This window comes from Geosmithia morbida, assembly GCF_012550715.1.
Source record: "Geosmithia morbida isolate 1262 chromosome Unknown scaffold_6, whole genome shotgun sequence".
Lineage (NCBI taxonomy): Eukaryota > Fungi > Ascomycota > Sordariomycetes > Hypocreales > Bionectriaceae > Geosmithia > Geosmithia morbida.
In genome coordinates this window covers 665,792-679,494 of record NW_023336193.1, presented here as the reverse complement: position 1 = coordinate 679,494, position 13,703 = coordinate 665,792, and the positions used below count along the sequence as shown (strand labels likewise).

The 13,703-nt window shown below is 59.3% G+C and overlaps 5 protein-coding genes across 5 annotated transcripts; 4 read left to right on the top strand and 1 right to left on the bottom strand.

Moving 5' to 3' along the window:
• Positions 1-141: 141 nt before the first annotated feature.
• On the bottom strand, positions 142-1,248 carry GMORB2_6681 (RNA splicing; the record flags this gene model as incomplete). The annotated part of the gene is made up of 1 exon (XM_035468651.1): positions 142-1,248. One exon carries the CDS (start codon positions 1,246-1,248, stop codon positions 142-144), a length of 1,107 nt encoding a protein of 368 aa, XP_035321785.1.
• A 1,650-nt stretch (positions 1,249-2,898) lies between these two features.
• On the top strand, positions 2,899-6,494 carry GMORB2_6680 (chromatin modification-related protein VID21; the record flags this gene model as incomplete). The annotated part of the gene is given in 3 exon segments (XM_035468650.1): positions 2,899-3,068; positions 3,219-6,447; positions 6,453-6,494. Coding segments are annotated over 3 exon segments (3,441 nt in total).
• Positions 6,495-6,521: 27 nt separating this feature from the next.
• GMORB2_6679 (uncharacterized protein) lies at positions 6,522-8,090 on the top strand (the record flags this gene model as incomplete). Its single annotated transcript, XM_035468649.1, has 3 exons — positions 6,522-6,596; positions 7,110-7,762; positions 8,015-8,090. 3 exons carry the CDS (start codon positions 6,522-6,524, stop codon positions 8,088-8,090), a joined length of 804 nt encoding a protein of 267 aa, XP_035321783.1.
• A 1,550-nt stretch (positions 8,091-9,640) lies between these two features.
• On the top strand, positions 9,641-12,049 carry GMORB2_6678 (solute carrier family 9 (sodium/hydrogen exchanger), member 6/7; the record flags this gene model as incomplete). Its single annotated transcript, XM_035468648.1, has 3 exons — positions 9,641-9,872; positions 10,035-10,691; positions 10,833-12,049. The coding sequence occupies 3 exons, from the start codon at positions 9,641-9,643 to the stop codon at positions 12,047-12,049; spliced, it is 2,106 nt and encodes a 701-aa protein (XP_035321782.1).
• A 464-nt stretch (positions 12,050-12,513) lies between these two features.
• On the top strand, positions 12,514-13,427 carry GMORB2_6677 (ADP-ribosylation factor related protein 1; the record flags this gene model as incomplete). The annotated part of the gene is made up of 2 exons (XM_035468647.1): positions 12,514-12,520; positions 12,691-13,427. 2 exons carry the CDS (start codon positions 12,514-12,516, stop codon positions 13,425-13,427), a joined length of 744 nt encoding a protein of 247 aa, XP_035321781.1.
• Positions 13,428-13,703: the final 276 nt, after the last annotated feature.

Below are 13,703 nucleotides of genomic sequence, written 5' to 3'. Positions count from 1 at the left end.
ATGATAAAAAGAATTCATGGATAGAATATGGATGCAATTTCTATTTTTATGATAAGGTCTACTTTCTTTCCTTTGTTCTTCTTTCTTTTTTTCATCATCGAGGCAACGGAAAGCATATATTATATACAATGGAAATGAGCATTAGTTCGGCCTGTTCCGGTCATGGCCTCTTTGACGATGACCATCACCACGACGCTTTCCGTCATCCTCTCTGTAGTTCCTACCCCTGTCCCTGTCACTATCGCGGGGGCGGTGACGATGACCGTCCCTCTCCCTCTCGCGCTCCCGCTTGTAGCTGTCCTCGTGGGCCCTGCCGTCCCTCTTCCTGGTCTCCTCGCGACGGTACTCGTCCAAGCGGGGCCTGGAGCGTTTCTTGCCGGCGCCGGCGCCGGACTGATTCCACCCGCCCAGGTCCTCGTCACCCTTGAGCTCCTTGGCGCCGAGGCCCATGCGGTTAGGGCGTCGCTTGACCTGCGTGTGGCGCATGGTGCCCTTCTCCTTGCCGTCCCAGCCCATGCCGCGCAGGAGGGCGGCGCCGAACTCCTCGACCGGCATGGCCTCGTAGTCCTCCAGCGTCGAGGCCTCGCCGGCGGCCTGGACGTCGCGCTGGTAGGCGTCCGTCTCGGACGGGCGGATGGTGACTGTCGGTTTCGAGTCGGATGGTTTGCGGCCGAGCAGCGCGTCCATGGCCTCCTCGTCGGCTGTCCTCGGTTTCTTCTCGTCTTCTTCTTCTTCTTCTTTAGATTCCAACTTGACATCCCCTCCTTCTCCTTCCTCCCCCCTTAACGTGTTACCGTCGTCGTCCTGCTCTTCTCTCTTGGGCTTGACTGTGAGTCCCCATTGTATACCGGCGTCCTTGCCGGCCGGTTCCGTCTCGACGGTCTGCGCCTGGCCGTTCAAGGCCTGCCGCGCCTCCTCGGGGAGCAGGTTCTTGCCGCGTCGCTGGGCTCTCATCTCGCCCCGCCAGTCGCGGTTGGGCTGCCGAGCGATGATGTATTCCTTCTTCTCCTCCTTGCGGCTGGCAGACCCCGTCTCGGCGCCGTCTGCGCCAAATCCTGTGATGACCTCGTGACGCCCGCGCCCTTCACCGTCCGACTCGGATCCGTCGTCGTCCCATGCTGCTCGTGGTCGCTTGCCTAGACTTGAGGACGGTGCTGGCGCTGGCAGTTTGCGGCTGCCGTTCGGCTTGGTCGCTAATGCAGGTGCGCCAAACTTGATGGCTATGCGGCCTTTGTTGGGTTCGGACATGATGTGTCTGTGTATGTGTGTTTTTTCCCGGAGAGAGAGAGAGGGGGGGGAGGGGGGAGAGAGGGGAGAATCTTGACCTCTCGTCGTGGATGACGCTTGTATGGCAGAAAACGATGCTCTGTACCGTGCACGATACGTACGTCAGAGACGAGCCAAGGCTCGGTGGCTGATGAGTGATGCGCCACGTGTGGCTGATGTACCACAGTTTTCAGGAAACGGCCTATAAAAAAGAAGAGGGAAAAAAAAGCACACCGCAACAGAAAATGTACGGTATCATGGGATGGACAGCATTTTCATACCGTTTACGAGCGTTGATTCGGGCTCGTCGTACAGGAAGATTGTGGGATGAAAATGAACAATACAGGTAAGTGCATTCATGTCTTCACCTTAGAGATCGCCACATTCAATCTCAGTCTTTTTTTCTTACATCTTTTTTTCTCTCCCTGTTTGCAGATGACATTCTGTCGGTCCTGATGGAGGGCATGGGAGATGATCCAATCAAATGAATATGACGCTAAACCCATTCAAGAAAAGTTGATAACGGTGGAGGGACATGGGTCAGCGTCATGGATACGGAGTACTCCGTATGAGACGGACATGGTCTCAAAGACACTGTGCCAACTGGTGGCTAAGGGCCTGCGGCGTTGATGGCGTTGTCTCGGTCGCCCTTGTAATATCGCGGCAATGAGTGCGGAGTACAGTGCACAGTATGGATGCCAGGTAGAGTTTGCGTTAAGAAAGCGAGTACGTCGTGTCATGAGTTTGTATTACAAGCAATACTGGCACTCATTCGGGAGACTTTGTTCGGCGCCGCCCTCCCTAAGGCATGTTACAGGTATGTGATCTGTACTCTCTCTCGCATGAGTATTATATGTACGTTGTGATTCTGCACAGAAAATTTGATGCAGCTGGACGGAAAAGGGGGAGGCTAGCTTACAGCTTGCACAGTGGCTAAACCCTAAACGCGTCTTTTCAGCGGGGTGCGCTACCCGTAGAAGGCAGCACATCGGGGTATCTGCTCACTAAGGCCGCCCCTAGGGCGCGTTCCCCCCTAGCTAGAGCCCTCTTCCCCCTAGACGCATCCCTAGAGCAGTCGCTCCGTTAGCGTAAACACCGCTGAAAGGCGAAGGTAAGCCCGCCCCAAGAGGACGAAGACGAAGAAGGGGGGAGATATGGGGGGGACTCTGGTAGCAACTACAGAGTGGTGATTGCTGCCTGTGAGTTTGTGTGAGTTTGCCCATGATGAGCCTCCCCTCTCCCCCCGAACACCTACCTAGTCCTCCTCCTCCCCCCCCCAAAAAAAAAAATTGAGAGCCGTCACCAGCGACGTCGTGAAAAAAATCCCCCCCCCCCCCCCCCCCCCCGCTCCCTACGACAAAAAAATCCGACAACGACACAAATCCATCAAAACAACACCCACGACGACCATTTTTACTGCTCGGTGCATCATTCTCATCGATTTTGGCCTCTGCTCATCCCATCGGCCCATCCGTTTCACTCGTAAACGGATGTCGCCGCCGTCGATGCTATGACTGAGGCCGGATCAGCCGACCTTTCCAAGATCTTCAACACCAGAAGAGGTCAAAACAAGTGTGTTATATCTCGTTGGATGCGGCGTATTTTTCTGCATCGTTTGATACCACTTTTGTCATGCTGACGCCCCTCAGTGCAATTATAACATCGCGTAAGAGGAAGCTGCGTGAGCTGTTCGCGGTCGCGACCGTCGCCGAAAGCCAGTCCCACGATGGCTTCGCAAACCCCGACGCGACACCGTCGACACCAGCCGAAGCGCACTTTCTGCAAGCTAATGAAATAGTCCAGTATGTTGGAGCAATTGATTGACATGTGTTCTTCCCCGTCGCACGCGCATTTGCGGCTTGCAGACACCGCTCTACCCTTGGCACGCTGTCTGCTGGGAGACCCGATAATAAATAGCACATGTACTTACCATTCCATCTCATTGATCGCAGAGGCAGAAAGTTCATCGACCAAACCATCCCTCCGCACCACCTCCCCCCTCTCGAGTCCCTCCACCGGTCGCTGGCCGCCTTGCAAACCCCTACCACGCTCCCGACGCCCTCCGGAGAGCAGAAGCTGCCGCTTGCTGCGCAGCCTGTCCCGTGTCAGCAGACCAAGGTCTCGCCGCCACAGATCAGACCCAACGCTGCGACTCCCTCCCATTCTACCCTGCCTCGCGCCGTTGAGGTGCGCCGGCCTAGCCCCCCGACGACATCGACGCCTGTCCCCGAGAACGCGACAGCCCCCACTCGCGCCGCTCCGCGGCCTCCTTCAACCACGCCGATCACAGCAGCACAGACCCCACCAGCTCACCGACCAAGCAGCGTCCCCATCGCGCCAGCTGCGCCGACGCCTGTATCGACAGAGGCACAGTCACAGAAGTCGCCATCTCCCCCGGTTCAGACCAAGGTGGCACCTCCGCCCGCTCTCAAAAGCACGACCAGCGCAGACGAGACCAGCGCCGCGGCCCCGAAGCCTGCCGACTCGAGACCTGTGGAGTCGAGGCCTGCCGTCTCCGGCCCGGTTGCACCAGCACAGCAGGACAACGCCGTCTCGCGGACCAAGACAAGCCTCGATGTACCGCGCCCTGCAGACGTACCCTCATCGCCCGAGTCCAGTGCTCGAAGCGCAACTACGCCGGCCATTCACGATACATCGACCGACACCAGCCCGGATAATGGAGGGTCATCCCACCACGAACTGCCTGAAAAGCAGGACCCCAAGGGTGATCGGGCGGATGAAGGCGCGCAAGGGAAGCCAGCTGATGCTGACGCTCATGATGCAGAGGGTGCCGACTCGGCTGAGGATCAACTCATCCAAGAGTCACTACGCTCCAGTGCTGCGGCGAGGAGCCCTGGAGGTCAAAAGGTGGAGGCCGTTCCAGCGGCACCGGCAGCCGAGCCCGCCAAGTCGAGCCCTCAAGAAGCGGAAGCCCCTTCGCCGGAAAAGCCCCAGAACACACGCCCTGCAGTAGAGCGTCCCGCCGTACAGGCCGTACAGGCCGTGGAGCAGGTGGGGGATTCGGCCGAAATCCCCGATAGCAGGGGCAACTCGCCGGAAGAGATGGACGTCCACCCAACCGGACCTGCAGCTTCTGCTGTCGAGACTGCGCCTATCGTCGAGACTGCCCCTGTTCAGCCTAAGCAGGAACCCATCACCGACGACCAGGCGCCTATCACTCCTTCTACGCCCCCCAAGCAAGAGCAGACTGATGCTGCTTCCCAGGCACGGCAAGGGGCCGTGACCAGGGTGTCTTCGGGAGCCATGCGGCCTAGATCAGTGACCGAGATCGTGGCCGGGGGCCTCAGCCTAGATCGTCGCCCCTCATCATCCAAGGACGAGCAGAATCAGCTGACACCCTTGACGTCGACCTCGTCGCATTCACCCAGCCGCGGTAGACGACCCACTGCTCGCAAGGATCGACAAAAGGGACAAGTCTCGGCCGTACTGTTCGGCAAGCATCCTACAAGGGTCGACGAGAAATCGGTTGCGGGCTCGTCAAAGGACGCAGTACAGCCGTCTGATGACTATTACACGCCTCTTTTCATCCAAGGATTTGCTAGGGCAGGCTCAACCTGGATGCAGCCGCTCGAGAAGATCCTCTTCCACGCCAACAAGACTGTCGGGACGGCCGACGCCAACCTGGCCATCCTGGACCACCAGGCTTGCAAGATACTGCACAGGGTGTATCATCTCCAGAGTACTGACAAGTGGACTCTCCGGCAACCAAAGCGCTGCCCCGAGCCCACGCGCCCCCCGTCACACTGGGACATGGCGCTTAAGGAGATGAGATGGATGCGAACCGACTTCCGCGAGGAACGCAAGTGGAAGATGGCTGCTGCCAGGAACCTGGCGGAGGCCTGTGCCGATTGGTGCAACGCATCGCCCCAGGAGCGCAAAGCTTTGCAAGTTCCCGCCATGATCCCTCCCCGCAGCGCACCCGCAGACGAGGATGTGGCCATGACGGAAGATGCAGTCGAGGACGCAACGGACAACGTGCCAACGCCGGAGCTCGTACCAGGAGACGTGGCGTCGCCACAGAATGCAGACGACCTCAGCGACTTCCTGCAGGAGACTGTGTCCCCGTCCGCCATCTTCACGCTGCACGAGGATGACGTCGTGTTCGGATTGCGGCACACAGCTGCTGCCGATCAGCTCCTTGGAGAGCTCCCCGTGTACGCACCGCCTCTCAAGGTGCCCACCTCGGATCCTCTGGCGCCCCAGTTCGATCCAGACGCGTCATGGCGCAGGCCGGCTCTGCCTCTGAGCAAGTACGTCGAAGGGCAGATGAAGCTGATCTCGGAGGGCCCGCCGAGGAAGAAGAGCAGGTACGACTACGACTCGGACGACTCGGACGACGAAGCCGCGGACGGCGGGTTCGTAAGCCAGCAGCAACTGCCGTCGTCGGACAATACGGTGCTCCCGGCCTCCACGGACGAAGTCGCCCTCTTCCGGCCTGAAATGAAGCATATCCGCGATCGACTGCACGCCGGGCACCAGTTCCGCCCCCCTACAGACCATCCCATGCCTCCTCAGAACTTTTACGAGTGCCGTCACCCTTCGCAGTGGACGTGCGCCGAGGACGACGAGCTCCGGGGCCTCGTCAGGGAGCACTCGTACAACTGGCCCCTCATCTCGAGCAACCTGTCGAGCCGGTCCATGTACTCGTCGGGAGCCGAGAGGCGAACGCCCTGGGAGTGCTTCGAGAGGTGGATCAACCTGGAAGGCATGCCGTCTGACATGCAGAAGACGCAATACTTCAGAACATACAACAGCCGCATCGAGTCGGCGCAGCGCGTGGTGATACAGAACCAGCTGGCCGCTCAACAGGCAGCGGCAGCAGGTGCAGCAGCGGGCGGTGCCGGAGGAGCGGCAGCCGCTGCGGCTGCGGCCCAACCTGTGCGGAGGAGACAGACCACCCCCCTCCGGGTTGAGAGACGCCGTAACCAGAAGCACATGGCGCTCATCGACGCCATGAGGAAGCTGGCGAAGAAGCGGGAGACGATACTGCAGAAGCAGCAGCAGAGTGCGGCTCAGAGCGCGGCCAACAAGAAGCCCGAACCCCCGGCCCAGAGGCACAACAAGACGCCCCGCGATTACAGTCTCATCCGGTGGGAGAGGGATCAGGCGTTGGCGGAGAAGATGGCGGCCTTTGCTCAGCGGCAAGACGCCACGAGGAGGGTAAGGATTCTTCGTCTGCTGGATACGTACGACCGGATGAAAGCTGACGTGCACAATGTTACCAGGCCGCCATCATGCAAGCGAGGGCCCAGCAGAACCAGGGAGTCCAGGGCGTCGGGCACGCACCGGGCCAGAACCAAGCTAACGGCGTACCCCGACCTAACACGGTCGTGGGACCGCAGGGACAGCCTCAGCAGCAGCAAGCTCAGCAGCATCCTCAGCAGCAGCCGCCGCCTCAGCAGCCGCCGCCGCCTCAGCAGCAGCAGCAGCAGCAGCAGCAACACCGGATGCCCATGCAGGCGCCTCCCAGTGCCATGGCTGCCGCGGCGGCGGCGGCTGCCGCGGCGGCTGCCAACAGCTCCCCTCACCCCCCGCACGCGGCGGCTGCCGGGCAGATGCTGCAACAGCAGCAAGCCCAGCAACGCTTGGCCATGGCCGCCGGGCACCAGCAAGCCCCGCAGCAGCAGCCCGACGCGAGCATGATGATGCGCGCCCAACGCATCTCGGAGCAGCAACGCCATGCCGTCCAGATCCAGCAACACCAACAGGCGCAGCATCACCACCAGCATCACCAGCAGCAGCAGCAGCTCCACAGTCAGGGACAGCAGCAGCAGCAGCAGCAGCAGGGCAACGGGACCGGGACGCCTCGGCCGCCGAGCCAGCAGCACATCTCGCCGCCTCCGGCCAATATGGCTAACGGGATGAATGGCATGGCCAACGGCATGGCCAACGGCATGGCCAACGGCATGGCCAACGGCATGGGCGGCGGGATGAATGGCATGAACGGCATGAACGGCACCAACGGCTTCAACCATCAGGGCTACATGGGTAACGGCCAGACGTCTGCAGCCGCAGCCGCGGCCATGATGTCGTCGCCGCAGTTTAGCAATGCGGTGGCGGCCGTCGCCGCCGCCAACGGGCACAGCAGCCCTACCCCCCCCAGCCACGGTCCTCCCACACCACAGGGCGCCGCGACGGCCATGAGCATGTACAGCGGCAGCAACCACAACGGCAACGGCGGCAGCGGAAACACCGGCATGTCGGCGCTGTCGCCGGGATCCCGGCCGGCCCCCCCTCAGATTTCGCCGGCCATCCAGAATCAGATCCACCAGCTCGAGGCGCAGATCCGGGCCAAGAACCCGAACATGAAGCCCGACATGGTACGTAAGGCGGCACTCGAGCGGTTCATCATGGCGCGCCAGAACGCCATTTCGGCGGCCGCAGGCGGCGTCGCCGTCGGGTCCCCCGGCCAGGGCCAGGGACAGCAGCAGCACGCCATCGCCAACAACATTGCCGTCACGTCGAGTCCCCAGCAGTACGCTGCCCTGCTCAGACAACAGCAGCAGGCTCAGCAGGCTCAGCAGCATGCTCAGCAGCATGCTCAGCAGGCGGGTCAACCCCATCAGCAGCCACAGCAGGGCCAGCAGCAGGGTCAGCAGCAGCAGCAGCAGCAGCAGCAGCAGAAGCCTTCTACGCCCACGCCCTCAGCAGCAGTGGCGGCAGCAGCAGCGGCGGCGGCGGCGGCGGCGGCGGCGTCGACTACTCGACCAGCTTCATCGTCTGCCAGTCCTGGTCAGGCCCCTCCTGGTCAGGTAAAGCGTCAGCCTAGCGAGGGTGCTACGCCGGGAACTGCGCTGCAGTAAAATATAATATCTTTTTCAAAAAAAAAAAGTGGTTATCAGTACTACTTTGCCTTCACACGGTGGACACTTTCCTCTCCCCTCCCCTTCTGTTATCTATTGATATTCTTGTCGCATGCGTGTACGTTTTCTTCTTCTTTCTACGGAGTTCGAACGGGAGGGATGACTTTTTTGTTTTCTGTTCGGTTTTTTTCCTCCTCAACCCTTCTTCTCTCCCTGTTCGTGGTAAGGAGTCAGCATGAGAAGAGGAGAAGAGAAGCGTTACAGGTGTGCTCTTGTGTGTCTTGTTCCTGTGAAGAAGCAAGTTTCCTTGCTTGATAGATGATGGATGAGGCAGAGGATTCTGTGTCTGTATGAGAGAAGGATGAGAGAGCTTCTCTAGAGACGAGGGGATGAGCACGAAAGAGAGACGCTTGTAGATGCATACTGATATAATTGTTCGACTCCGGCTACCTACACGTGACCATTCTACGGGATATATAGACGATGAATAGGAAAAGGGTGATGGGACGTGGTGGGACGTCGTGCAAGAGTTGAAGGACGCATTGGGCGTGTACGAGTTATCATGTAACTGTACGAGAGACGTCTCTTACGGCCACCTGAGAAATCAGGCCTCAAGTTTTGCTTAGCGGTGCAGCGGTTTAGTCCAGCCGAGTTGAGGGTCATGTGACTGCCACGTCTCGGATATACGAGTACGTAATCCAACTACGTAGTTGCGACTTTGGGAAGTCAAACTCCTAAGCATCTTTTCGGATATTACCATGTACCAATATGCCACGGTCACAATTTTTCCTGAAGAGTTGAGACGTGTATAGAGTAAATATATATATATATATAAGAAGAAAATGTGGAAAGAGGTAGCAACGCCTGGCTTGCTTATTTATACAGAATATAGAGTCCGAGACGCAGACGCAGGGGTCCTCTGCTTATCTAGGCCGCGACAGGTTGACAGTATCCATGACCATCCAAACGGGAAGCCCAGAACTGTCTGTCCGTCGAATGGACCAGAATACGTACCTCCTTCTCTCGCTCCGTCTCTGTCTCTCTTTTTTGTCTCCTTCCTCAACAGCAGACTGGCGACATCATTTTCTCCCTCTATTTCGCACTCTCTCTTCCTCCTCTCCCTCCCTCTCTTTCTCTCTCTCTGTGTATGTGTGTGTGTGAGTGTGATGTGAGTGAGTGAGTGAGTGTGTGTGTCCCCACAGAGTTTGACGCTCAATTCATTCCATCGAAACGGCTGTTTTCTTTCCTTTCTTCTTCTTCCTTCTTCCCACCCTCTTTCTCCATTTTCTACAGAATCCGAAGCAGCGTATCGCATCTGTCCCTCTCTTCTCTTCTCTTCTTCTTCTCTCTTCTTTCCTTGGCCTTCCTCGAATTCATCCCTCTCCACGACTACCCCGGCCTGTCGGTCCATGATACGATCCGCTCCCCGAGTATAGAGCTCGCGCGAGAGCTGAAGCGATCGCCTCCGAAGAGGAAGGAGAGCGCCACCCGACAGACGGGAAGGGAATACAGGATACGCGGATCTCTCGCCTAGGATCCCCGGTCGATACATGGCTGTAGCTCGCCATCTTGCCCAGCTGGGCATGGAGTTGATGCGACGAGGGAGCAGCGATGAGGAGGATGCGGAACCTGAAGAGGGTGATTCCGCCAAGAAGGAGCTCTTTGCAGCATGGGCTCTCTTCATATCCATCATGCTGCTCATCGTCGCATTCTTCACCAGTTATCTGCTGCAGCAGAAGAAGGTGACGGCTATTCACGAGACAGTCATCTCCATCTTTGCGGGTTAGTGGTCACCTTTCACGGCTCTCTCTATGCTGCTCTGCTCCCTCTCCCCCCTCTCCCCCTTCCTCCCTCCCTCCCTCCCTCCCTGGGGGAGGGGGGGGCGGGACCGTCTCAGGATCGATGCGCCGAGCTGACTTGTTACGTTTCCAACCTTTTATTTAGGAATGACGGTCGGCCTCCTCCTCGTCATCACACCCGGCGACTCGATCCGAAACCTCATCAGCTTCGACTACCAGATCTTCTTCAACCTGCTGCTGCCGCCCATCATCCTGGCGTGCGGGTACGAGCTGCACCAGGCCAACTTCTTCCGGAACCTGGGCACCATCGTCACCTTTGCCTTTGCCGGCACCTTCCTCTCGGCCGTCGTCATCGGCGTCATCCTGTGGCTGTTCGCCTTCATCCCCGGATCCGTCGACATGACGTTTGTCGACGCCATCTCCGTCGGCGCCACCCTGTCCGCCACCGACCCCGTCACCATCCTGGCCATCTTCAACGCCTACAAGGTCGACCCCAAGCTGTACACCATCATCTTTGGCGAGTCCGTCATGAACGACGCCATCGCCATCGTCATCTTCGAGACGGCGCAGAAGTACAAGACGGGCGAGTCGGCCGACTACGGCGCCCTCACCTTTATCGAGTTCGCCGGCATCTTCCTCCTCATCTTCTTCGGCAGCCTGCTCATCGGCGTGCTCGTCGGCGTCGGCACCGCCCTGCTCCTCAAGTTTACCTATGTCAGGCGCTTCCCCAAGATTGAGAGCTGTCTGATTGTCCTGATTCCTTACGCCACCTACTTCTTCTCCCACGGCCTCAAGATGTCCGGTACGTCTCCCTCTCCTCTCCATGCCTATAGCCTGGCCTGGATCTCCTCCCCCTTTGCACTCCTCCCGCCCGGTCAGGTCAGACGGGGACCTTTGACCAGGGCGCGGGAGAGGAGGACGGGCAGACGCTAACTCGAGATAGGCATCGTCTCCCTCCTCTTCTGCGGCATCACGCTCAAGCACTACGCCTACTTCAACATGTCGCGGCGCACGCAGCTCACGACCAAATTCGTCTTCCAGATCATGTCGCAGCTCTCGGAGAACTTCATCTTCATCTACCTGGGCCTGGCCCTGTTCACCGACAATGCGCTCCAGTTCCAGCCGCCGCTCATCATCGTCACCATCTTTGCCGTGTGCGCGGCCCGCTGGGTGTCGGTGTTCCCGCTGTCCCGCCTCATCAACTGGACGATCCACTACCGCGCCAGGCGTCGCGGGCTCGAGGTGGAGGACGAGCTCCCCTACAAGTACCAGGCCATGCTGTTCTGGGCCGGACTCCGCGGCGCCGTCGGCGTCGCCCTGGCGGCCCTCCTTACCGGGGAGAACTCGTATGCGCTACGCGCGACGGTGCTGGTGGTTGTGGTGCTGACCGTCATCATCTTTGGCGGCACGACGGCGCGCATGCTCGAGATCCTGGGCATCCGCACGGGCGTTGTCGAGGAGATCGACAGCGACGACGAGTTCGACATCGAGTCCTTCGGCGGCGGCTTCCACGTCAAGCGCAGCGGGTCGGCCATGGGCTTCAACCCCCGGGGCGGCAGCCTCAGCGGGGCCCAGGTCGCGCTGTCCAACCTGGAGGCGCCGCCTCGGCCGGCCAGCTTCATGTCGGGCGCGTCGTCGCCTGCGGTGCGCGCCGCCGGGAGCCTCAGCCGCAAGAACTCTGCGCGCGGCGGCGAGTTTGAGCGCACCGAGCTCCTGGGCCGCGCCCCCGACGACTCGGACCTCGGCAGCGACATCGACACGTCGGACCTGCCCCCGCCGGCCCGCCGACCTGCCAGCGTGTCGGCGGCCGCGACGACGGCGACGGCGCAGCCTGGCACCAGCGCGTTCATGAGTGCAGCCGGGGAGGCGTCGGCTGCCGGCGGTGCCGACATCACGGCGGCCACGTCCTCGTCCCGGGCCGGGACGCCCTTCACCACCGCTACGGGCGCCTTCAGGCAGCTGTGGGCGGCGGAGGACCCGGCTGGCCTCTTCAGGCAGCTAGACGAGGGCTACATCAAGCCCAGGCTCCTGCTCAACCCGGACGGCAACAGCAGTAGCAGGGGAGGAAGCCATCATCATCACCACCACCATCATCATAACCGTGGTGGTGGTGGTGGTGGTGGTAGCAATGGTAGTTTCGGGGGTGGGCCGCCGAGCTAGAAACGTGAGACGGGTCGTGAAATCTACGATGGGGGGGGGAAGAGAGAAGGCGACGGCGGAGGGATTGGGGGAATGATTATGAAATGTACAACTTTTTATCAGCCAACAAGAGAATATCTGTTTTTTTTAGACATTTGTTCAGAGCCCGTATGCTGACCTGTATTCTGATGATGTACGAGTATGAAGTCATAGGCTAGCAATCGGATCTCAACCTCGACGCACGTGACGTCTACGCAGTCTCCCAGACAGATGACGGCAACGGCGACGGCAATAACAAAACAGCAATCGCTCCCTCCCTCTCCCTCCCTCCCCCCCGCCTCAATCTCTCTCTGGTCTCTGAAGACGCATCTCCCCTTTTTTCGAGATCCCAGATGCGCACATTGACATCTTGCTGACGACGGTCGTAATCACAAAAACCATGTACCATCTCGCCAAGGGATTATATCTCTATGCGACGAGCAAAGATGGCAAGTATTCGATCCCATCCTTTTGTCCTTCCCCCCTTCCCCTCTCTTCTCTTCTCTCCAGATCAATCGAAGAGGCAGAAAGAGCAGTAGCAGCAAGAGTAGCAGCAGAAGAAATCTTGTTGTTGCTGTTGGTTCTCTTAAGAGAAAAAACTGACACATTGTCCATATTGACAGAGTACTCGGTCATCCTTCTCGGACTCGACAATGCGGGCAAGACGACATTCCACGAACAGGTCAAGGCCATGTTCCGACCTGACGGGCCTGGGCCGAAGCTACGGACGGTGCCGACGGTGGGCCAGAACGTGTCGACCATCACCCTGCCTGACATGTACCTGAAGCTGTGGGACGTGGGAGGGCAGATGACGCTGCGCAACCTCTGGCACAGCTACTACTCCAGCTGTCACGCCATCGTCTTCATCATCGACAGCACCGACATCGGCGACGGGGGGGTGGCAGACCACGAGTACGAGCACGGCACCGCCGACGGCGTAGGCCGGGGAGGAGGTGCGGGAGGTGGCGCGGGCGTCCGCGCGGGCGTCCGCGCAGGCGGTGTCGGTGTCGGCGGCGTCGGCGTCGGCGTCGGCGGTGGCGGCGACGGGGATGGGGGCGTCAACGGTCGGCTGGATGAGTGCCGCGCCGTCCTGGAAGACGTGCTGCAGCACTCCGACACCGAGGGCGTGCCCCTGCTCATACTGGCCAACAAGCAGGACAGGGAGGACTGCGTCGAGACGATCCGAATCAAGGAGGGCCTCGTCAAGAAGGTCATGGAGGGCGAGAAGGGTCACAGCATCCGAGACTCTAGGGTCCTGTCCATGAGCGCCCTCACCGGTGACGGCGTCAAGGAGGCCATCGACTGGATCCGCACAAGGGTCCAGTGGAACAAGGAGTCTAGGCCGCCAGTCATGCGGTAGCCATTCCTTCTCTCACGTCTTGAGCCTGTCTTCTTTCTCGTCTTTTCTCGGCCAGGCCATGTAGGGTTTTCATCTTTTGTATCTTTTTAAGCCTTTTTTTTTTTTTGGGGGGGGGGGGCTTCTAACCGGCGTACGGTTTAGATGAATCGGGTCTCGTCTCTTGTCTCCTGTACATATTGGCACTTTTTCTTTCTCTGTTTACGTAGCATAAAACCGGATGATTTGGGTATCAATCATGCTATTTTCTTCTTCGTCTTCCTTCAAAAGTCTTCACAC